At 51.6% G+C, this 23701-nt stretch overlaps 8 protein-coding genes across 8 annotated transcripts; 4 read left to right on the forward strand and 4 right to left on the reverse strand.

Moving 5' to 3' along the window:
• The first annotated feature begins 792 nt into the window (after positions 1–792).
• EDD37DRAFT_614633 (3',5'-bisphosphate nucleotidase) lies at positions 793–2273 on the forward strand. The gene has a single exon (XM_062815547.1). It carries the CDS (start codon positions 916–918, stop codon positions 2215–2217), a length of 1302 nt encoding a protein of 433 aa, XP_062674411.1. The 5' UTR covers positions 793–915; the 3' UTR covers positions 2218–2273.
• EDD37DRAFT_614636 (50S ribosomal protein L6) lies at positions 2274–3327 on the reverse strand. Its single transcript, XM_062815548.1, has 2 exons — positions 2831–3327; positions 2274–2768 (listed from the first exon to the last, which is right to left on the reverse strand). The coding sequence occupies exons 1-2, from the start codon at positions 3108–3110 to the stop codon at positions 2281–2283; spliced, it is 768 nt and encodes a 255-aa protein (XP_062674412.1). The 5' UTR covers positions 3111–3327; the 3' UTR covers positions 2274–2280.
• Positions 3328–3700: 373 nt separating this feature from the next.
• On the forward strand, positions 3701–6016 carry EDD37DRAFT_11362 (uncharacterized protein). The gene is made up of 5 exons (XM_062809245.1): positions 3701–3843; positions 3894–4681; positions 4734–4919; positions 4966–5389; positions 5442–6016. The coding sequence occupies exons 1-5, from the start codon at positions 3738–3740 to the stop codon at positions 5792–5794; spliced, it is 1857 nt and encodes a 618-aa protein (XP_062674413.1). The 5' UTR covers positions 3701–3737; the 3' UTR covers positions 5795–6016.
• A 222-nt stretch (positions 6017–6238) lies between these two features.
• On the reverse strand, positions 6239–7969 carry EDD37DRAFT_644321 (uncharacterized protein; the record flags this gene model as incomplete). Its single annotated transcript, XM_062817494.1, has 1 exon — positions 6239–7969. The coding sequence occupies one exon, from the start codon at positions 7967–7969 to the stop codon at positions 6239–6241; it is 1731 nt and encodes a 576-aa protein (XP_062674414.1).
• A 642-nt stretch (positions 7970–8611) lies between these two features.
• EDD37DRAFT_603455 (DHS-like NAD/FAD-binding domain-containing protein) lies at positions 8612–9589 on the forward strand (the record flags this gene model as incomplete). Its single annotated transcript, XM_062814649.1, has 1 exon — positions 8612–9589. The coding sequence occupies one exon, from the start codon at positions 8612–8614 to the stop codon at positions 9587–9589; it is 978 nt and encodes a 325-aa protein (XP_062674415.1).
• A 1129-nt stretch (positions 9590–10718) lies between these two features.
• On the forward strand, positions 10719–12821 carry EDD37DRAFT_557877 (uncharacterized protein; the record flags this gene model as incomplete). Its single annotated transcript, XM_062813729.1, has 1 exon — positions 10719–12821. One exon carries the CDS (start codon positions 10719–10721, stop codon positions 12819–12821), a length of 2103 nt encoding a protein of 700 aa, XP_062674416.1.
• A 320-nt stretch (positions 12822–13141) lies between these two features.
• On the reverse strand, positions 13142–14191 carry EDD37DRAFT_644324 (uncharacterized protein; the record flags this gene model as incomplete). Its single annotated transcript, XM_062817495.1, has 1 exon — positions 13142–14191. One exon carries the CDS (start codon positions 14189–14191, stop codon positions 13142–13144), a length of 1050 nt encoding a protein of 349 aa, XP_062674417.1.
• Positions 14192–15501: 1310 nt separating this feature from the next.
• Positions 15502–23109, reverse strand: EDD37DRAFT_559378 (ubiquitin thiolesterase; the record flags this gene model as incomplete). Its single annotated transcript, XM_062813788.1, has 2 exons — positions 15502–22755; positions 22795–23109. 2 exons carry the CDS (start codon positions 23107–23109, stop codon positions 15502–15504), a joined length of 7569 nt encoding a protein of 2522 aa, XP_062674418.1.
• Between the last annotated feature and the right edge of the window lie 592 nt (positions 23110–23701).

Below are 23701 nucleotides of genomic sequence, written 5' to 3' on the forward strand. Positions count from 1 at the left end.
AAGTTCACTGATCCAGAAGAAGTCGAGGATCAGGTCCATCTCAGGAACGAAGGAAGCACCGGAGCTACATGTCTCTACGGGATTCACATATGTGGCACAAATAGTCGGCCTCGAATGGGGCCAGGCGCTGGTAGGAGTGACAATTCGTCTATGCTCACAGGTAAGCCGAAGGAGATTCCAATTCGAACTGCGTCATTCTCAAAATATCAACGAACAGTTGTTCGAGGAATCGAGGTGCTATCTTGAGCAGGAGCCATGTTTGCGATTCGTCATCTGTTGATCTGTTTATCAGGAAATCAAGTAGATTCCTCCGCACAGATATTCCGTGGAACAGTGTAGAGGTGATGTTTGTGAAGCAGCCTTGGGTTGTTGTTGTTGTTAGTTTCTCAAGCCACGCACCACTTGACACACCGCTAGAAGCTCGGTCCGGGTAGGATTCGTCGTGGCTTGCGGGCTTGATGATCGACCGGTGAAAGCTTCTGGACGTCGCCTAACAAGGACAACACTGGCCTAAAGAAGTCCCCGACAGGTGACAAAAGATGAACCGGGGCTGGCCAGGCTTGGACCTTTCGAGACTCTGCATGGCGTTATAATACGAAAGTACCACTGTAGTTATCACATCAGACATGGGCAGACCGAATGATACTTAATGGTACTACAGTAGTATAGGAGGAAAGACCAATAGCTCTTCACTTTGCCTCGGCGTGAACATTGCACCCTCTACCATGGTTTCGGGTTGATGTCGTCCTTTTGGCCAGCGGTGTGTGAGGGAAGAAATGCGTACGCTGCTGTGCTGCTACGAACCCGCCAAGCATGACGACCATCTTTGATGCGTTGCATCAGAACTTCAACTACAGTCAACTTTGACAACCTCGTTTTGGCGGTGAGTGATACTTCTGCAACAGTCACGAGTATATGAGACTTCTGCACCGTCGATCTCTTCTGAATCTTCTCTGTACAATTGTCGTTGTGATCATTGCTTTCATCCTGGCACCTCGCCGCCCCTCATCGTCGACACTGTCCCGCCTGAGTACGCTCGTTTCTCAACTCCACTCCCCCACCAAAAGCTCTGTACCTGCAGGCCTTGGCATCAAACCTCTCAATAGCACGTCTTCTTTCTCGAGCAACGCCTTGAAAGGCTCAAATCACAGCATGGCATACGAGAAGGAGCTCAAGGTCGCCCAATTGGCAGTGGCACGTGCCGCCATACTTACCAAATCTGTTTTCCACGAAAAGGCTAAAGGCACAGTGTCCAAGGACGACAAGTCACCGGTGACGATAGGTGACTTTGGAGCCCAAGCCCTGATCATCGCCGCTATCAAACACAATTTTCCCTCTGACGAAGTTGTCGGCGAGGAAGAAGCCTCATCGCTCCGCGAGCAGAAAGACCTCTCCTCCAAAATCTGGAACCTCGTCAAGGATGTCAAACTCGACGACTCTGAAAGCGACGCTCTGTTAGGTGGACCAATCAAGTCAGAAAATGAGATGCTCGATGCCATCGACCTGGGGAACAGCGCTGGCGGGAACAAAGGCCGCATCTGGGCTCTAGACCCCATTGATGGGACGAAAGGTTTCCTCCGCGGCGGACAATACGCCGTTTGTCTCGCGCTCATGGTCGACGGTGACGTGAAGGTCGGTGTGCTGGGCTGCCCTAACCTCCCTGTCGACGATAGCGCCCCGTTGGCCGAGGATATCGGCACGGCGGCTAGCGACGCCGAGGGCAAGGGCGTGCTTTTCTCAGCTGTGCAAGGCGAAGGCGCCACTTCCCAACAACTCACCCGTGGCGCTGTCACCAAAGGCCAGTCCATCCACGTCAGCAAGATCACCAAAGTCAGCGAGGCTGTCATGTGCGAGAGCGTCGAGGCCGGGCACAGCTCCAAGGGCGACAATGCCCTGATCGCGGAGAAATTGGGTATCACTGGCAAACCGGTGCAGATGGACAGTCAGGCCAAGTATGGCTCTGTTGCTCGTGGTGCAGGAGACCTGTATCTACGTCTACCCGTGCGAAAAGACTACATTGAGAAGATCTGGGATCACGCCGCTGGAGACCTCATCGTGCGTGAAGCTGGTGGTCGGGTCACAGATATCAAGGGCAACCGGCTGAATTTTAGTCTCGGCAGGACGCTCACTGAGAATAAGGGAGTTATTGCTTCGCCGGCGAATGTGCACGCCGAAGTGCTTAAGGCTGTGCAGGAGGTTCTAGCCACCAAATCATAAAATGGTATAGAGATACAGCATTGATACATACAGCCGAAACAGAACGATATGATAGCGCTCGCTCTATTTGATCTTCTTCGCCTTCAGCCGTATCGTCTCACCGTCGACAAATATACCCTTTCCCTTGTACGGTTCTGGCTTCCGCCATACGCGGATCTCTGCCGCAAATTGCTTGATGACCTGCTTATCACAACCTTCCAGCAGGATTCTCGTCGGTTGCGGCACGCTTGCCTTGACGCCCTGTGGTATCGGCATTTCGATGGGATGTGCGTAACCCAATTTCAAGTTGACAAATCTTTGGCCAGGGTAGGCCGGCTTTTTCGTAATGGCTGTATCTTCAATCGTTGCACGGTAACCGACTCCCACCATTCGGATAATGCAAAGATGGCCTTCCGACACACCGGAAACGGTATTTTGTATAAGGGCGCGCATTGTCCCCCACATCGAGCGCTGATGCTGTTCTGATGCATCGTTGACGTTGAGATTAATCTTATTCGCAGCTTCATCGAGTTCTGTCCTGAGGTATGGTGGTAATGGTACAGTCAGTTTTCCTAAAGTCAATCGCGTCAGTCTGAAATTGCTTCCCAATGTTTGATTTCCCCTTGTCTCGTACCTAAAGGACCGGTCACCTCGACGACCGTAGATGCAGTGTCTGGGTTCCTACTCCGCGAATTCGTCTTGGGTAGGTCGTAAAATCGCAGCGAGACTTCGGGAGGTACAGTGATGGGAGATCGACCAATTCGGGACTGCGGCGCAGCAGTAGCGAGCGTAGCATTGTGTCTGGTTTGTCGTGGTTGAGAGATTGCTGGAATTAGGAAGGATGGGATTTCTCGTGAGCGGCCTGCATCGCGCACGAGCTGGCGGAGGGAGTTGTGTAGACTGGTGCAGGCCATGTCGAGGAGTATAGACTCCGCGTGGTGAGCGTCAAGGAAGAGCGCAAGATGGTGTCAGATATTACAGGTCACCTCATGTTGTAAGTGCAGCAAGTCTCTCGAGTTTCGGTTGCGCTTCGATGCTGTCTTGGACGAGCAATAATTTGTGGTTAGAGATCGACTGGCGCCCGAGCCAAAGATTTGGAGAATACCTGAAGTCACGTGGCCAAGATCGGATCGTTCACTCACTTCGCTCCTGCTCTTCTATTCTCTCTTCCAGCTTCATTCCTATCACCCATCAATGCAACTGCATAAGCCATTCGACAATGCTACAAGATCTTGTGGATCTGTACTGGACTGTCAACCTGACTCAAAGGTGAGGTCGGTAAATCGCGGATAACTCCCTGTTTCTTACCGCTTTCGTTCACAATAACTTTCACATGGGGGTGATATAAGTCCTTCTAGCCTCGTACTCAACACCACACAACCTCGTCGATCTCCACATCTCAAGGAGTCTTCCCCCTATGCTCTTCTTTCATACAACTATCTAACCTTCCATACCTTCATATCTGCTTCTACTCCTTTACTCATCTTGCCATACTTGTCTTCCTACACTCCGTCACGTCGGCGACCATCGGCTGTTAAACCATGTCGTCCTCAGCAAGAAACTGTCGCCGACTCTGGCTTACTCACGTCATTGTCGTTATCATTCTGCTCTTTCTAGCCCGTGTTCAGGCCAAGTCGTTCCTGAAAGGTAAGCTCTTACGTCGTTGGCTACGGCGGGACATACTCTAACAGTCGTAGCCGATCTCAGCTGGAAAGGGCTACGACGAGCACATGACGACCTGAAGCCGGATCTTACCGATCTGCTTGCTTACAGAGACCTTGATCAAGATCCGGTCTTTGAAAAGGCGATGCATGTCATCGACAGCCTCGCAACGCAGTCAACCTGTCACCAGCAGGCGGCAGCTCAGTTGCTGATAACATGCAAAGCTGCTGGAAAGGACTCGAAACTGGGACCGGGAAGACACGAGTTCTTGGAGCGTACCAAATCCACCTATGCCGTGCGAGTGGCTGTCTGCGAGACTGGGGAAGGCCGTGCAGCTGTGCCTGTAGCATGTAAGCTGGTTTTGAGCATGCCTCCGCATTTGCAGGGTGACCTCGAGGTCGTCAACGGCAAGAATTTGGCATCTTGTCTCGAAGCTATGATGGCCGAACACTACTACTGGACAAGCTACAGCAACAATCGACAGGAGGCGAACACTTTGTGCCAGGCTGGAGGCCTGGAGGCCAGCAGGCTGGATGCTTTACATTCCTATCAGAAGCTGGCCGAATTGCTCCCAGACTTTCGCAACATCCTGTCCTCGACTCGAACTCAGTGGTTGAGCTTTCTGAAACAACAGGAAGAAAGTGCTCAGGACATCACTGAACTGCAGCAGAAGAACCGCGCGGAAGTCGAGGAACAGCACAAGGCGGAGATGGGTGCCTTTCAGCATGCGATGAGTGCTGCCAAAGAGGACCTGGAAAGTGTATCTGAAGCTTTACACCGATCTATGGCGAAGACAGGCTCGGGTGTCAGCCAGACACAAGAAGTGAGTCAAGTTGAGTTGCTACACTTGAAAAAAAGTTGACTGACAAATACAGGCACTGGGGAAGATTTTGTCCGATTTCGCAAATCTGCAAGCACTCCTGGTCGATGCTGCCCATACTACAAGCAGGAACAACGCACAGGTCGCTGCAACCCAGGCCAAAGATGTGCAGCGTGTCCATGAGCTGGCTGTAGCTACCACGGAAGCTTTGACACAACTTCACGCAAGTGAAGCCGTCCAGGTATGCACAGCCCGATGCCTCTAATAGCCTCGCTGATGTTGTGTAGCATATCAACGGCCTGTTCTCTCAAGTCGAGGGCGAACTGGGTCGACTTGTCTCAGCCCAGTCTCAGCAAGTAGCAAATGCCGAGCATCACCTGCAGATGAGTGCTGAGTTGTCTCAAGCTCAGACGGCCAACCTGGCCCTGGGCGAGGAGATGCGAGAGTCTTCGCTATCGCTCGCATCTCATCTTGACAGTGCCAGTGCGGTTGCTGGTAGTGTCTCATGGAGACTCGAGAAAGTCAACCAAGCACTCACCCAGGTTGAGAGAGCATCGGCCATTCTGAGCACTCTGTTTGCCCTTCTTACAATCCCTGCTCAGATGACGCGCTATCTTCACCTCCGACTATTGGCCATGTTTCTCATGCCAGCTACTGTGCTATTCTTCTGGAAACCACGAAAGTATTCCTGCAGCCTGATGGCAGTCTATGGTACGTGCAGTATGGTTTCCATGAGCGTCCTGATTGGCTAAACATTGCGCAGTATTCTTGGAAAGCCTTATATCCCTTCTCACGGAATACAAGTCAGGCATTTTGACTTCCTTTGGCCTGCTCGGAGGTCAATCTAGAGCTCTCTCAAGCTGGCTTTCTGACTTTCTGAACCACCACATTATCCTCACACTCACAGCCTTATCGGTCTTTTTGGTCTTCTGCTGCTTCTTTGTCATCAAAGTTCAAGCCGAGAAGCCTAAGATCCGCTCCAAGTTCTCGACACTGAAACCTTTGAGTGGACACACATTCGCCGAGGGACACTTCGTCGAACATCGTCTGCGCAGTGGCAAGCGCCTGCGTGCTCTTTCACCGGACCGCTTCCGCAGAGCCGCAACTGTGTGCTGACACTTTGGTGGATAATCTGGTTTGTCGGTCGAGACATACGGACAGCTTTGCCTGGTGATGCACTGATGCCCCTGAACTCAGGGGCTCAAGATTTGTCTTATGTTTGAAAAACCTCGCTGTTTCTCTGTCAGGCCGGAGTGGGCTGGACGAATTTCAGGAAGAAGAAGTATGGAATGTCTGCTCTGAAAGCGGCATGGAGTAGCTAGCACGGAGTTGCACATAAAGATGTCCCCATAGTTGCATGACTGCCTAACAGGCAGAGATGAAAATTGATGATATTTGACCGAAATGCCACACATCTGCGGGTAAAAATGTTCTCGATAAAGCTCAACCTTTCATTCAGTCCTGTAGACCTTTTTCGGCAGCTAAAGCTCTTCGCCAGACACCTTGCAAGTAAGTGAGCACCAGCTCACGCGACAATCAGCAAATACGCAAAAGTTATGCTCACAATGTCTTGACCCTCATCCACTCGCCAGTGCCAACACCTAGATTCAACCCATTCCTTCCCCACCACTCCCTGACCTCACCCTCGCCGCCACCACCGACAGCATCCTCCATAGCCTCCTCAATATCGCAGGTCTTATACTCGACTCTGATATCAGTCTTGCGCGAGACGTCCTTCCACCACTGCAGCACGCCCGCGTGACCGTTTTTGGTAGCACCAACCAGGACCTGGTTGTCGAAAATCATCTTACTGCCCTTGTACTTATGCCAGAGCTCGAGGACAGCGACATGGCCGTGCTGCGAGGCGAGCCTTGCAACGCCGTCTTCGTGCGCGTAGGGTATCTGGCTGTTTTCCCACCACTCGATGCTGTTGACGCGGCCGGACTGGGCGGCCAGTAAAATCGACTTGCCTACTTTCAGAGGCATCTCGTGCTCGGTACCGGCCATCTTGAGGGAATTGATGCGCCACCATTCCAGAACCTCGACGTGACCCTTAGCCGACGCCGACTCGAGCGCTTTTTCCGTGTACGTCAGTTTCAGGCCTGAGTTGAGCCACCAGTCGAGAACCTCGACGAAGCCGGCACGCGATGCGCCATCCATGGCCTCGGGGCCGTACTCCTTCTTGATGACGGCCGGGCAGTCGAGCCACCACTGCAGAATGGTGGGTGAGTTGTAGATCAGTGAGGCCTTGTGTGGGAGGAGGGCGAGGCCAAAGGACGTCCAGAAAATATCTTTCTGTTGTAGAGCGAGGTAGGTTAGGAGATCGGTCATGCTGAAACGGAAGATGAGCCGAGTTGCTATAGGGGAGAGCTGGGATGATGTGTTGTTCGTGAAGTAGGCCTTTATTTGGGAGAGTGGCTGCGTGAGGATCGTGTATTCAAGAGACGGGATCTTCTTGGATCCCGATTTTGGAACGAGAGTCTCCCACTCGTGCGGTGTGCGGATGTGGGTGTAGATTCCTAGGGCGGTGGCCAATTCCCAATCACCTAAGGCGTCCAGGATGATGGTCCATATTTCGGCGGGGAGGCGTGGTTTGGAGCAGGCTGGGTTCGCGGGCGAAAGGCGTGGGATAGCGGAGGATAACTTGGAATGCATCGAGCGGAAGATGGTTTGGGCTTCACTATCGATGGCTTCAATGATCTCCTCCGGGCCATCCCATTGCCATTCAATCTCGAGTTCTTCGCCCAAGGGGTCAGGGCCTGGCTGAGTGTGGTTGTGAGGGTCTTGAGCGTAATCCCAAAGTGCAGGCCGGAGAACATGGACCCAATCCCATTTGCGCTCGAGTTTGGATAATTGTTTCTTCCACATGGGGTGTTTCCACTGATCCACGCTCATCTCTGGTAGAAGAGCAATCCTTTTCGATACGTCCCAGCACCTGAGCGTATGTAAGATCACATCGGTTGTGAAGCCACTCAACATCATGGAAATCATGCCTGCATCCAACACAATGAACATGAGGTCTGCCCATCTTGCCAATTTATGTCCCTGCATCATGGCTTGATTTCGATAGGGATCTTGTGGAGAGTTGTCGAACCATTGTACTTTGTCGAGACTGATACCAGAACTCATATACTGCTGGAATTCGGCCTTGGGAGTGTCTGATATTACTCGCAGGTTGAGGTCTGGGTTTTGTATGAGGAAAGGGAGGACTTCAGGGCCAATCTTGTCCGTGACGAAGACCAGAGCGTTGACTCGCCTGCGGTTGAGGCGGGATCGCGTCGTGACCCCCATATTGTGATAGATTCTGTGCATCAATCCCTCCTCGTCTTCACATTAAGTGCCTGTTATAACTCTGTAACGCGGGAAAATTGGGGGGACATTGGTGGCGAAGTTTCGGACACGAGCGGTATCGAGGGCTTATCAAAGGATATTTGTACGGCGGCGAGTGACTTCGATGCGCGTATGAAGGTGGTCTGACATGTGAAATGTGGTTCGATATATGAGGCGGTGTGAATGGATATCTCGGTAAAGAGTTCCAGAAACCTGGAGTAGTGAATGTCTGGGAATCAATCAGAAGATGGATTGATTGATGGGATGCGCAAAGGTGGAGGGATTTCTAGGAATTGAATGAATGGAACGTTATCATCACGTTCTCATGTGGCATTCAGTGATTGCATTTCAGAGTTGCGGCTTCTTCTCCGATTTGTTGATTGATTCTCGGGGTTAAACTCACTCTTTCCAATCACTGTCACTTCTTTCCAATACTGCCTAACCAATTGCCTATACATATTCACTTTTGGGCACATGGTGACACCTCAAATCATCACTTTTTGATCGCGTGCCCCAGGAAACAAACCCCGATCTCTTCGAAATGATGCATTCTCAACCTTTGTGCCCGAACTCAAACCCCATATTTCAATATTCTGACTGAAGATGGCTCCTCCTGCAACCGAAGAAATGCCTTTGACCGACATCAGTTCTTTCGTGCAACATCTGCACTCCTCCAAGCGTATCGTTGCTTTGCTAGGAGCTGGTCTCTCGGCTTCCAGTGGTCTGCCGACGTTTCGTGGTGCTGGTGGACTATGGAGGACCTATGAGGCCACAATGCTTGCCACGCCCGAAGCATTTCAGGCCGATCCCGTTCTATCATGGCAATTCTATTCTTACAGACGCCACATGGCTCTCAATGCCAAACCAAACCGAGCCCACCTTGCGTTGGCAGAGTTGGCCCGTCGAAATCCAAACTTCGTCACACTATCGCAGAACGTCGATGGATTAGGTCCGCGTGCCGGTCATCCTGCTGAGCAACTAAAACTATTGCACGGCAATCTCTTCGATGTCAAGTGCTGGGATGAGCACAGTTGTGGTTACTACCGGAAGAATGACTTCGCCGACCCTATTGTTCCTGGTTTGGCACTTCCAGAGTATGGAAATACCGCTCCTGACTCACAACTCAAAGCGGCTGTGGAGCAGAAGAAGCACAAACTCCTTCGGGGAGCTGACACTTCGGATATCAATGTCAAGCTACCTGCACTGAAACGAGAAGATCTGCCACAATGCCCGCAATGCAAGAAGAACTTGCTTCGACCAGGAGTTGTGTGGTTTGGCGAAGCACTACCGGAAGATGTCATGCAGGACGTGGAGGAATATTTCGAGTCGCCTGAGAAGATCGACTTGATGCTGGTGATCGGCACAAGCGCAAAGGTCTATCCGGCGGCAGGATACATCAACATGGCACGCGCTAAAGGAGCACGAGTCGCAGTCATCAACATGGATCGCAGCGATGCCAGAGAAATGACCAAGCAGGACTGGTTTTTCGAAGGAGATGCAGCAGTCATCGTTCCCGACATGTTGCAGAGCGTGATTGGCGAGATCAAGGAGTTCGATGAGAGCAAAGGTCCAGCACCCTAAAGATACGATGCTCTCACAGTATGCATGGTTTGCAAGTGTCGGGCAGATGCAAAAGCTGCATCTCAACCATGCTGGACGCAAGCCATACTCTGTTTCTCATATCTGGGACTTTCTTTGGAAAGGTCACATCACGAAAGGCAATGGGCAAGCATATCAAAGCTAATGTTCAGAACTCTTTCTTAAGTCTTTTGGAAGAGCTGAATAATCAAAATGCGTCACATCGGCATAGCGTTGATCTTACAGGTCGGTGTCCGAAGTGGTTGCTGAGAGGCGGCATCATCCTGCGTTTCACGGCTGATCAGATTGGGTCGGACTTTTGGGGGCGCAATTGGATAACCTACGTGGCTGGCAGTGAGCAGTAGTTGTCAGGAAAGCTGCAGATACGCGGGACACTGTAGTGCCACGGCACCGACGACATGAGACGGTCGAGCCGTCTGTTCTCTTGGCGGGATCATGGAGCATACCTGGAGGAGCTGTGTCATGACGGTGTCACCGTGGGGGGCCGTAAGCTAACAAACAGCAAAAGAACCAGCCGCACATACAGCATGTCAGCACTGCTTCTCTAGCCTTCATTCCCTCCTGCACCATTCCGACGACCTGGTTCAACGCAAGGTCCAAAACACGAGACGAGTCTGTCACTTGCATATTCTCCTATCTTTTCTTTTTGATAATCATTCCCGATCTCCTACCCCTGCGGCTGAGCTGAATTTTCGAGGCCCCGTACCAATTATTGTCCAGAGTGAGTCTCTGTAAATCATATCTGCAGCATTTCGACCACTGTCCAGCCTCTTCGATTCGTTCTCAGGTGGCAATAAGGCAACCAGCAACTCTCGCGATCATGGCGTTCTGCAAAACCATCGCTTCTCCACCATGCTTTACTAACTACATCCGTCTACTCACGGTCTCGCCTTACATGTGCTTGCTGCCTGCATAGCTAGCGGCCGAGCCATGGGATGAAGCGAGCCGTGTACCTAGATAATGTAATTGCGAACACATCCTTCCAGTCTTTTCAGCGTCCTCAGACAAGACAACAATGTCTCCCTCTGGCAAACCATTCTGGTATCCCTCGTCCCCTCAATCTAGCAGTAGCAGTATGCCTCAGACTCCTTCCGATCGCTGGCATGGGAAAATGGCACATGGCGTCCCCATTCATGTTCCTTCCCAAGACAATATCAGTCAGCTTCAGACACCCTCAGATGGCGACTGGTCCCAGGCGACGTTCACCTACGACACATCCAAGGGTGCTCAAGTGTCGAGTCTCGACGATTCATCGTCCCCTCAATCGAGAGACTGGCCTTCGACGGAGAAGTACTATTCGACTCCCATGGACAGACATGCCTCGAGGTGTCCTCGGATGACACTATGGAAGACGATTGCTCTTCCCACAGCCATCGTTGTCTTCCCGATGGCTGCTCTGGTCGCCGGCCTACTGGGATTGATCTTTGGTTACCGAGTCAGATCAGAGGACAGCTTGTTCGCCGCAGTATCCAACTCTGATGCGCTGAGTAACTATGCTGTTGTGCTGGTCCATTTTTCGGCGACGAGGATCGCGTTCGTGGCCTCGTGGGCATCAACACTTGCTCCACTGTTAGCAACTTTTGTCATGAATCTGTCCAGCTTCCAAAGTGCTCTAGCAATGTTCCACGCCTCGTCGGGTACCGAACAACGTGATCTACCGACTCCCTACCAGTACAGCCTACTTATTGGCCTCTGCTTAGCGGAAGTAGGCAGACTGAAAAGATATTTCTCCTACTCAAGAACCGATGGAATTGTCATTCCACCAGTCCTACGTCGAGCTGCACGCACAATGACAGTGACCCTAGTTTTGGCCGTGGTCATTTTCGGTGCCGACACGGCTCTGCATTACACAACCAGCACTATCAACTTTGACCAAGTCTCAACAGTCTCGGAGATGCACACCTACGGCCGTGGTCTCTCCGAAGAATGCCTCATCCTAAATCGCACCGAGAACTTCGGCCTCCCGTGCTCACGCAACTCAGATCTGGCTGCGTCAAATTACTACGCCTTCAACCAGGGACAAAACGAAATCACTTTTCTCGAGCATGACCTATCCAACATCTCCGAAGTCAGTCTCGTTTTAGCACCAAACCAGCCTCCAACAAGCGAACATGGCATGGCCGTAATTCTTCTTCCCCAAACAGCCAAGGTCTCTCCGTACCAGGACTACCGCGCCACGACCGCAGCAGTCGTCACGACCTGCACGCCCATTAGCGCCGAGTGTCAGTGGAAAACTTGGGGCCCGGAAGACCTCTACAGCCAATTCAACTGCAGTGGTAACTTCTACGGCGTTCTCGGCATGGCACCCAACCTCACCGACACAGGCGTTGCGCTTGACGACTCCAATGTGCCTCCACTAGGCTTCAAACCGGGCTCAGCCCTTCAATACTCATTCTTCATGGACCAAGACCTCGAGACCCCATACGACAGTACCGGTGTCAACGGTCCTGTCCTCGAAGACTCGCAGCTCATCAATCCCGTCTACCTCGGCGTCGCCGCCCGTGTCATTTCGAGCGCTCAACGAGCAGGCGTCAACATGTCCGGCGATCCGGGCGTTCACCAAGGTCCGACACAGAACCTCGATTTTGTCCTTCGCTGCCAATATGCGACCTACGAAGCTGACTACGTATGGGTCAATTCCACCGCCCGCATCACTTCACTTACTCCATCTCCAAATGGCACTCTTGCCGAGATTTTTCACGGGTTCAATATAGCGGGCAGCTACGCCGCGTTCGACAATGACTTGTCAGACGACCTCCTCCAGTCCGCTCTGCAGTCTGACCCGCAATCCATGGCCGATGACTTTGCCAATTTCTACTCCATACGCGTCATGAGCGTGATCGGTCCGTTTCTGTCTAGCAGGATGAATTTGCAGGAACAAGTGCGCACACCGTTACTCGTGGCCAAGGTGCCGAAAGCGCCACTCGCCATCTTGGTGGCAGGGTGCCTCGCTTATATCGTGTTTGGCCTCGTGAGTGCAGTGCTGGCCTACCGCGCTCTCGACGAGGTCGATGTCCGTGATGTGGCGTTTCGATTTAGTCTGTCCGCGCTGGGACTACAGGCGTTCCGGGATGTGGTGACAGAGAATACGGCGACCGAGGTTGACGCTGCCGGACATCGCGTATTCGATGAGTACAAGATCAGAAGTGAGACGAGCAGGGTTGCTGTTGAGGGTGAGCCTGCGAATGGGTTTGTACTGAAGAGTTTGGTGTGAGAAGCTGTATTCCACGTGCACATGTGGACATTTGCAAGGCTTGTGGGATCTAGGAGGCTGGGACCTTGCTGGACAAGGTGTGTGGATTGTACTGTAGTTTTATATGCCTCGATATGAGAGATGAGAAGAAAAGTTCCTAGCTTTACGCCATGACAAACTATTGTATTCCAGAAGGACAGTTGGCTAGATAGGTTTACGGTGGCCTATGGGCCCAGGTCCTGCTCGGACTAACGTTGATCGATGTTATTGCTTTGTCTTCCCCTTCTCCTACACTGTTGACACTCAATTCACATGATTCCACCGCCAATGTTCGTCTTCTATCACTCATTCCTCGTCCCCGTCAAGACGGACAGTCCCGCCACTTCCTTATGCACATCCTCCTTCACACTCAGCCCTTCGAACCTCGCCACGAACAACAGTCCTAGCAGAACCTGTTCACGTTCCCACAACTTCGCCCCATCAATGACCTGGAAAGCCTGCTTGACAGTCTTCTCACCCGCAACCACGTCCAGCACAACCTCAAAATGCCCGTGAGCACCGACCTTCTTGACATACTCGATCTCGCCGGTTCTCTCCAGACCTCTCACAAGATCTAGCGTGATGAAACTCTGTTCGACCGTCAGATTGACTGCCGCGAGCACCGACACGGGATCTCCTGAGGTGGTCTGCATGACGAGACCATGACTTGGACCTTCTTTCTCTTCCGCCTTCGAGCCACCACCGACGCAGCATACGTCCTGGATGTACACAGGACAGCCGACGCCACAGGTACACGGGCAAGCCTGCGGTTTACCCCCAATGTCCTCGTGAGCTGTCGCGCCACCTCCTAGCGGTTTTTGCTGGTCGGCGGCAGCGGCGTCCTTCGATCCACCTCCCACACAGCAAACGTCCTGGATGGCCACAGGGCAACCGACGCCACAGGTGCAGGGACACGCCAGAGGAGAAGGGAGGATACCACCGCTCCGACCACTGTTCGTACCTGTACCCGAATCTGGATCCGATGGAATCGGTGGGATCAGTGGTTCCGGTCTGCCTCGGCCAACACAGCAGGCTGGGCTGCACCCTGCTGCGCAGGCAAAGCATGCCTGAGAGCACGTCTCGGTGCTGTCTGAAACGTCGACGACATCGGTCCATTTGAAGTAAGTGTCCAAGACTGCTGGATCGACCTGCGTGGCTGGCGTGGTCATTGGGGCCTGCGCCAGCTCATCGAACAGACTCTTGTAGTGCGCTACTTGCGACGGGTCGATGCTCTCGTGGTCCATAGTGTTGGGGACGACATTCTGCGACGAGTTGGCGACATCGCTGGCCAGGACAGTTGCTGACAAGAACAAAGATGCCGCAAGGGCTTTGGCGAGCGTATTGAAAGCCATCTTGGTGTGAGACTGTACGTTGTATGCTTGAGTGTAATAGCGACTTCCTCGAGTAAGCTTTCACAAGCTGTTAAGTACACTGCAAATGCAGGATTGAAGCGTGAAGCCTGGGTTTAGATCAGAGGCTTTATCAGAACGCCCACTATTTCACCAACGTCTGGTCTGCATCGGAAGTAGAAACTGATACGAGCGTTGAGCACAACAGCTCGTGGATATGCAGAAAAGGTCCTGGGCGCCTCACCTCATCCAAACCTTTGGTCTTGAAGTTATGTGCAGTACTCGTGTTCAGCATCCTGGCCATTCTGCACTGATGAGCAGTGATTGGCATCCGAGCTGAAGGAAAATGTCAAGGGTTGCTGCGCCTTCTGGGCCCTTAGCCATCATGGCTAGTTGTACCGGCAATAGGGCTGAGAGGCTTGCTTACTGCTGTAGAAGATGAGTTGTTGTATGGCCTCGGTTGATGAAAGACATGCAGAATAGCGTCACACCGGGGGTTAGGCATCCAGCGCCTGCACGCGTGGCCTGCAGGTCCATGTTTTCAGCTGGGCTGGACTGGACTGGACTTGAGTTTTGATGCCCGTCAAAGACGCAGCAAAGATTTTATTTTCGAAGTGGCCGTGGTGGTCCGCCAGTCGATGATAAGAGCACCAGGAACGCCTAAGACAGGATACTGTAGTTATTGGGGGCCAGGCAAGTAATCTTAGTACTTTCGGGGGTTTCCACACGGACGCCTTGTGGAATCTCAGCTCTCATTTGTCCGTGAGTCAGTGTCCTCGACATATACGATCAAGGCTCTGTGGTCCAAAGACGATCCTGGAAAGCATGGAACAGTACGCGACACTGAACAGGGAGCGCTCGGCCATGGCCATTCGAATTCACGTGGGAAGGGGAGCGAGAGGTATTAACGAGGGAGCAACGGAAAATGAACATAGATGCCAGGTGCAGTTGTCATCAAAGTAGGTTCGTGCCGAAGCTTTCCTGAGGAAGAACACATGCACTCTTGCATCGTCAGATTCCTCCGTTGACGATAGCTAAGCTGCCCTTGAATCTGAGGCAGATGATGGACGCTATTCTTCCTCACCATCTGTGTTCCTTCCGCTGACTCGCAATAGTCGTTCATGTAATCATGCCTTCGTGTCTCCGTAAGTGCAGCTCCTGCTGCTTCGTGAATCCTGAAAACGCCTTTCTTCCCTGCCCATTGCCTGATTCTGACTTGGGCAACCAATCCCAACACCTTCCACATTATGGTGTTCATTCATTAATAGTGATTCCTCACCTCAACGCCAAACCGCGCTCTCCTGTGGGACTTACTACGGACTGAGTTCATCATAATCCTCCGTGCTGAGCTCGGCCAACTCACTACTGTTTTCCTGCCAGTCGGGGCTCAATGTCTCAACCGCAGCCTCCGCTTTTGTTCGTAGTGCAGACATCGTGTTTCGGATGGTGCGAACCTTTTCTGCCTCCAGATGATCGTCGGTGTCGAAGAAGTCCACACAAGCCTCTACTACATCAATAAATTGATTGACTTGCCCAGGCTGGAACTTGGAATTGCCTCTGCGCAGAAAGTTCGATTTTGCATACTCTTGTGCGTCGGTCGCAAGTTCCTGAACAATTGCTCGCAACTGTCGGTATAACTGGGGATCTGCAGTTTCAGCTCTTTGAAGGGGATTGAACAAGAGTCTCCTCAACAGGTCCACCGTCGCTGGCCGTATGTTGGTTTGAGCATCAACAGGCGCCAGAATGAATGTAGGTGCCCAACGAGGCAAGGTCGACAGGACATGCTCTTGCAGAAAACCGGCCTCGGCACCAATGAACGGATTTTCCAGCTTCAGCATTGCATCAACAAACTCGAAATATTCGCGCCCGTACTCAACGCCCACTGTCTGAATGCTGTCGAGCGCAGCTTGAACGAGGTCAACTATCTGGTTTTCCGACCGACAATTGGCGCTAAAGACCAATGCAGGACCGAGGAAGCTGGTGGCAATGTTGATCATCCTATCGTTCAGACCTTTCAAGAGTATATCTCCTAGCGGCCCGGCTAGTTTTCGGTCATTGGCAAAGTAGGTGACAAGTTCGACAACTGCCGACTCATTGTGACGTCCAGCAATCAGGCGTCGAATCCACTCCAAGTTTGCCGGTAATTTTGATAGACCAAGAACATCAAGCTCACTCAAAGTCAAGCCAATCTTTTTGTCAGAGAGGCGGTAGTCTCCATCTGGGATGTGGTGGAGATCGACTCGCAAGATCAGACTGACCAGGAACCCCATCAGAGCGCCATGGTTGAAAGGTCGATTTTTCTCCCTCGCATTCAAGTAGGCACCGTACCGTACCTTCAATCTCCTTGGGGGCGGAAAGTCGGTGTTGTTCAAGTGGATCATAACAATGTCGATGCACTTTTCGAGATATTCTTCGTCCAGCAAAAAAGTCACCTCATCGTCCCCAAGAGCTTGAATGTTGTTCAGCACGCCGAAGTATTCGGTCCAACATCGGCCACTCTTTGTGACCATGTCCCACAACTTGGCCAGCTGAAGCACAGCCTCTCGAAGGCAGCGACTGTAATCGTTCATCAACTGCAGATATTCATCGTCTTCTGCGTTCATGGAGGATTTAACCATGTGTAGCTGCGTAAAGACTACCGAGAACAAGTAGGCAAAGGACTTTCTCACCACTTGGTAAGGACTCCGGACAAGGACATCTTCGAGAACGCGTGGCAGGGTGAACCAGTTCGCAATGACTTTGGCACACTCCACACATTTCTCCGAGTATTGCGCAAGCAGTTTGACAGTGTCTTCGACCGCAGGTAGTTCTTTCCACCGAGAAGAGATCTGACGCACATACTCCAGAACCATCTCGATCGTGCTAGATTCAAGAATGTGATCCTCGTTGCAATTTTCAGCTCCCTGCGTCAAGCGCTCGAGCAACTGGCGGATGAAGTGTGCGTGGAAGCTGTCCTGGGCACAATAGGATCGCAAGAAAAGCTCGTTTTGCTGAGCGATGTACTGCTCCATGCGGAACGGAAGCGGTAGGCGGATAGGATTGACAGCGTCCTGTTGTCGGTATTGCTCTTCGATCTTCCGGATACTCGACGATCTTTGGTAGAAGAGCATGTATGCACTGTAGAATTTAGGCAGGTGATAGAAACCTGCGTCAGAACTTCCTCCGAAACAATTGTCCCGCATCTGGCTTGGATCAAAGACGGTCACATCCTGATCGTTGAATTGCACCCAGGATTCTTGCACCGATTTCATTGATGGTCGTTGGCGAATGAAAGAATAGTAATGTCCGGAGTCAGCTGTACCAGAATGGACGATAACACCGGTCAGCTGGAAGTAATCTGGTTCTCCAGATTCTGACTCGTCACTCAGTCTCGCAAGTGTATATGGTGCCATGTCAAGAGTGTCGGGAAACTGAAACTCATCATTGATCTTCGCCCGCATCCCAGTCATAATGTCGTAATCAAAGCGTTTGAGGTTGAAAATGATGTTGTTGGGGACTTCTTTGAGACATGCGCGTTTTACAGCATCGACATGACGTCCACAAGACGTGCAGGAGTATTTGTTCTCCCCTTGAAGCACTTCTCCTTCAACGTATGCACGGAGGCTGTCTTCGAGTCGGAGTTTTCCCTTGATCTCCACCTGCACCGCTGAAAACGGCTCCAGTCTCTCGGAGATGTGCTCACATTCTTTAGATTTGACTTGCTGTACCAATTGACCGCCGTAGATGGATTTGAACGAGTTTCTTACCCCAGGTGGAATTTGTCCTTCCAACCGGTCGAACAATAAGTTGAAGAATTCATCAACATCCATCTGCACCGAGACATCAATCTGCTCGCCTTCGTAGGTCGTTATCGCTTCGACCGCCAAAGAAGGGTCGATGGACTTCTCATATGAGTTTTGCATGTGTGCAAAGACTTTCGCAAGCTCGAGCACCAATTTCTGATTCGAGTCATCCAGGTTCGCGGGGTCCAAGAAGAACGCACGAAACTCTACATTCATAAAGAGATGCGTGAACAGTGAGTTGAGGTAGCACGTATTGGAGAGATTGCGTAGACCTGCATAGCCAACCTCTGAACGGAGGCTTTGACGTTCGTGTGTATACATCGGCTCGAAGAAGTCTCTAGGCAGCAAATCGTCATTGAGCTTCGTCACAATGGTGGCCATGTCCTGTGGTCCTTGGCTCAGTGCAAGCACGAGGTTGTAAAGGCTTTCGCGCACAGTGCCATCCAAAACGGGCAGTACCATATTCTCCTCCGTGACCTCTCCACTTTGCGATAAAGGAGGGAATAAGAAACGAGAGATGATGTGATCAATGAGACGATAACTGGGAGGGAGAGCATTGTTGTTTCGCAGCCATCTGGTGCATTCCAGCAAGAGCTTCGTAAGACAGGCGACGACATGATCCTTTGGCGGTTGACCGACGACTTCAACATGCTCATGTTGCAGGAGAATGGTGCCCCACTCCTGAAGATATTGGCGCAGAGACTCGACGGAGAATGATTTGCCCACTCTCCTCATGATGGCAAGCAAAGTTTCGCAAACTTCACTGCATTGTTCGAATTGCTGACAAGCGAGAGGTAGGACTTTCACCAACGCTGTCCAAAGATGTGACAAACAGGCTTCCACAGCTTCACCAGAAAATCGAGACCGGGGAGCCCGCGGATTGTTGATTTTGAGATGCAACTTTGTGCCAATCGCCCCTGTCAAACCAACAACAACTTCAAGAAGCGAGCGTCGCACGTCCATACGACCATCTATGATGAATGCAAGGACAATCAGTTCTGTAAAGTTCTTGTTTTCATCAACATGGTCCCAGACGCGGTCATCATGCAGGCAAGCCTCTATGAAAGCTTCCAAGATCAACTTGATCATTGCTGCTGCACTAACCTCGTTCGTGGTGTCGCGCTTGCTTCCGAGAGTGAAGAGAACAAGTCGCAATGTCTGAGTCGAAAACTCCTGATGATCCTCAATAAATTCGCGTGAAGTCTCCGATGGTACTTTTGCTCGGAATCCAAGGAGGAGTGCTTCGATCAAACTACAAGCAATGGCCATCTGCAGTGGATCGTTGGGGTTTGATAGGTCCAGACTCGGTAAAATAGTCACGATTGTTCGGATGCCGTAGACCAAGAACTGCGTATCGGGACTGGCGCTGAAAGACTCATCCTCAATACAAGATCTAAGGGCTCTTGCACAGTACAACAACTTGTATGGCTTGTTCGGAGCCAGCAAGTCCATGGGCGATTCCTGCATTGACCGGACAAGACGGACGAGTTCGACCTGGGCCGGAAAGAGGCTCAAGAAACCATAAACTTCCCTCGAGAGACGCTCATCAGCATCTAGAAGGTCGTAAAGCTCATCGAAACGATGCATGATCTTGTTGTCCACTGTTGTCGCAGCACACGCTGCATTCGTGGGCACACTCTCTCGCGAGTCGGCAGTTTTCCGAATCATCAGAAGGCCTGAAGAGACCTTCAGTTCCACCAGTGTGGCGGTTTGTCCGGCAAGCTCGGCCTCTCGACCAAGATGGTATACCGTAAATTGAGTGAAGCCACTAGCATCAGAAATGTACCTCCACAGCTCATCCCCAGTGTTGTCAGCACCAATGGAGACTTTCTGCAAGTCTGAGGTCACGTATTTGCTACCAAAGACCTGAAGACTGACTTCGATGGGATCACCCAACTTGTTGGCGAAGTCCGGCAAGTCTTGTGCTTGTTGTGCCGGAGTAGGACTGTATCGTGGCCGTGCCTTCATTCCCTCGAGGAATTTCCTGAGAAACAGGAGTGATCGGTCGAAGCGAAGTTCTTCAGCACGTATCTCTTGGTCAGATGCGATGATTACCATAGGCTCATCTTCACCACTCATCGTACCGTCGCTGTATGACTTCAGCTTCGACGCAGAAGCGATCACCTGTTGCACACAACGGTCGACGAGACAGGAGTGCGTCGCATCTACCACAGCCTTCGACCGGCTGGTAATCAATTGATGATCCAAGTATTGTCCGATGATGAAATCCGTTGCCTGGTTTTCAACAGTATTGGGCGGGGCCTCCAACATGACTCGCCAGATTCTGTCGATTCCTGGTAGGACAACGACATTATTCGAGTCTACAGGAGCGTCTGAAGAGCGCGCGATGGTGTAAGCCACAGATGTCTTCAGAAACTCCAACAACCTCTCGTTATAGTCCTGGGAACCAAGTCGTTGCAAGTAGTTGTCGATGATTGAGTCCACGACAAGGTTCCCATCCCTTGCATGCTTGAGTTTTAAGGCGTGCGTTAGAGAGTCCCATGCTCCGGCTCGAATCGAAGGAGGGAGCTGTCGAGAGGTGAAGTAGGAAGTCCACAATGATTCCACCAGCTCGTCTGAGAATGTCCCTGGCAGGAACACGATGAAGAAATTGAGGAGCCAGGATCGCACTTCATAAGCAACTTCAAAGTATGAAAACGACTCGTTTTTCTGCATGGAAAGGTCGAACTCGTCCCGCAGGTGGGTGAAGTCAGCCACAAGTAAACCTGTCAGGTCGAACTTTTCAACGAGTTCCGGCACTTTCTCCCTGCCTAAAACATGCAGCACACAACGCAGAACGATAAGATCGCCTGTAGCATCCTCGCTGTGAGATTTGAGGTTCTCCGCAGCTTCACTGATGATTTGACTCAGCTCCTCGTCGTCAATAGTGATCGAGCTAGGCTCGCCAAGGCCCAGCGAGAGGGCATGGCTGAGTTGCCGGGGTAGATCTCGTCGAATGAGAGTTGCTTGTTCGAGTCTTACATTTTCTTTCCTTGATGCCTCTCGTAACAGTCGGATACACAATCGACGCGTGATAGGGTCAGTTGCTTCTCGGAGCGAAACACCGATCTGATTCCTGATATTATCTAGGAGGTTGACCGTGAATTGTAAGACATGGGCATCGAATCGGGCGAATGGATACTCTGAAAGCTTCCGACAGATATAATGACGTGCATCCAGGTCATAGACATTCACGTTCGACATAAGGTTGAAGACCTCATGAACCGTTCTCGGGTCTTGACTGCTTGAGATAGTTTGCCAGATATCGTCCGTGTCAGCTTCTGTGTATGTGCCGGAAACACATAGAAACCCGACCACGTTGTGACTTCGGCGAATGATTTGAGGGTGAGAATCCACACCAACAAGGTAGCGAATAAGTTGGTTCTCTCTGATGAACTTGACCAGAAACCGTACCAGAGGGTCGGCTGTGTGCGGCGGTGGTTTGGTGTCGATGCGCTCGCGGTACACTTGAACAAGATCAGTGGACATGGCATCGACACCATATACTCGCAACTCCATCCGTCCGTTCATGACAAACTTTCGAAGTGTTTTGAACTTCCAAGCTTGAGGCATGGTGCTCGGGAGGTCTGTAAGATCGGCGTCGAGAAAGCCTACTCCAGCCGAGGCAATGATGTCTTGTCCGATCTTTGGGATCTCGACAGCGATTTTCGCCACCAGTCGACCCAGACTCTCAATGACCTTGCCAGCAGTCTCAAGATTCAGCCAGGGAGCTTGCTTGACGATTGCTTGCTGTACAGCACTGTCCACCTTGAGTATAAGGTCTGCAGCGTCTTCACGAATGGCATCAAGCTGTGTGAAGGCCGTAGTGTGGAATAAGTCCTCGCCATTAGCCGGAGGCCCAAGCGGTGCTATCACTGAGGAGGTGATCTGCATCAATTGACTGAGCAATCTGAAGAGTTCGCTTCTCCTGGAAAGCAAGGGGAATATCTCGCAGGACAATGCCGACATTGACGGAAGCAAGGCCACGGTGCGACGATTTCCCAATCTGTCAATGAGCAGCGAAAGAAACCCCGATACCTCAAAGTTGGTTGTCCGGCTAAGGGCATCGTAGAAAGGGATTCCAGTTGGTTGGAGCAGCCATACCAGCGGTTGAAGATATGGTTGAGACATGAAGGTGAAATTCTTCATGCTGCGTGCGTCGGCTTCAGACGAGAGAATTTGTAGGTTCCGCACATCATAATCCATCAGCATCTTCGCAATCCGAGCATAAGTGACAAAGAAGTCGATAAGATCCTCCATTCGTGCTTGGGCGGGTGGACCTGAGTCTCTCCTCAGCAGGGCTTCCACGAGCTCGGGAAGGCGAAGCCAGAATTCTCGATCTTCTTCAATGAGCCTCGATGGAAACTCGTGGCAGATTGTCACAAATTCCATCATCCAGTTTTTGACCTGTCGAAAGTTGTCGCCGTCCTGAGCACCAGTATGTTGAAATTTATCACCGATGTGAGCAAGAGCGCGACGGGAATCGCCTGCAACCAGTTCCTGCGCGTAGGGAAATGTGCGGTGGACATAGTGAGATGGAATTAGCTTGACTTGTGAGGGTCGCACAAACCCGCCGACTCGGCCCGTCCATCTTGTCTCTGAAGGGTCTTGGTCATAGTCTTCGATTTCTGCGATCTCGATCTCAGGGCTCTTGCTGGGTGAGGACGAGATGGATATGGTTTCTGGAATTTCTGCTTGTTGAGGCTCGGGACGTGATGTCGGTCTAGAATCTTGAGCTCCATCCCCAGATACACTCAGACCATGGCCAGCAGCAGCATTGGACGACTTGTCATTTTGTCCAACATCTGTGATTGGCTGTGTAACAGACTGAGAAGACAGCGGACGAGTGTTAATCGTGACCTTGCTTGTCGGCGACATGACGGCAGCGGAGTTTAGGAACCGAGGAGGCAGTGGTGGAGTCTGAAGTGTACTTGTTTCCTCATTACCGTTGTTTGCATCGATAGCTGCCACGGAAGGTGCGGAGAGGGCATCTGTTTGCTGGAGATCGGACATGACCTGAGTTCCATCAGGCTTAGTCTCGCTCAGCCTTGGACGCTTATGCTCGTGCTCAGGCAACTCAGAACCTTCATTGGAGTCGCTTCGATTGCGGGTGGAAGGGTCGGATAGTGAGGACGGCATATTAGAAAAATTGCATCTGGAGATCGCTGATAGTCGCGGTAAGACCGCAAACTAAGGATCAGAGGCGGTGAACGTTACTCAGACTGAATGGTGAGTGAGTGAAGCAGGAAGTTGAATAGTACAGGCAGTCACAGGTCTTGGCGCGGCTGTAGAAGGCCACCGTCCAGGAACCAGGCAAACAGGGCGATGGCTGACTGAGAGGTCCGAATTTGCTTTTTTTGAGGCAGCCAATACAGCGCTGGAGACTCAGTGGCTGCGTAGTCGAAAGGTGAATGATGGAGAGATGTCCGCCTGCGCCATTTCTCTGGTGTCTAGATAGAGTACTAGTAGTATGAGACAAAGGGAGAATAGGTTGAAAGGCGGGGCAGGAAGTGAATTGTTTGCTCCGGGTACCAAATGTGAATCAGCCGGACGAGGGGCAATTTGTAGCAGACTGGGATAATCCTGTTGATAGTTTGCTGGATGCGAGATCAGATCTGGACCTGTTGAGGATGGATTAAGGAAATGCGAGTATGTGGTGAGGTCTGATTGTTTTGACCAGGCTGCAGTTCAACGGTAACCGTAACTTGGATGGTTCGGAATGGGGCAAAAA

This window comes from Exophiala viscosa (assembly GCF_022695815.1).
Source record: "Exophiala viscosa unplaced genomic scaffold EDD37scaffold_1, whole genome shotgun sequence".
Lineage (NCBI taxonomy): Eukaryota > Fungi > Ascomycota > Eurotiomycetes > Chaetothyriales > Herpotrichiellaceae > Exophiala > Exophiala viscosa.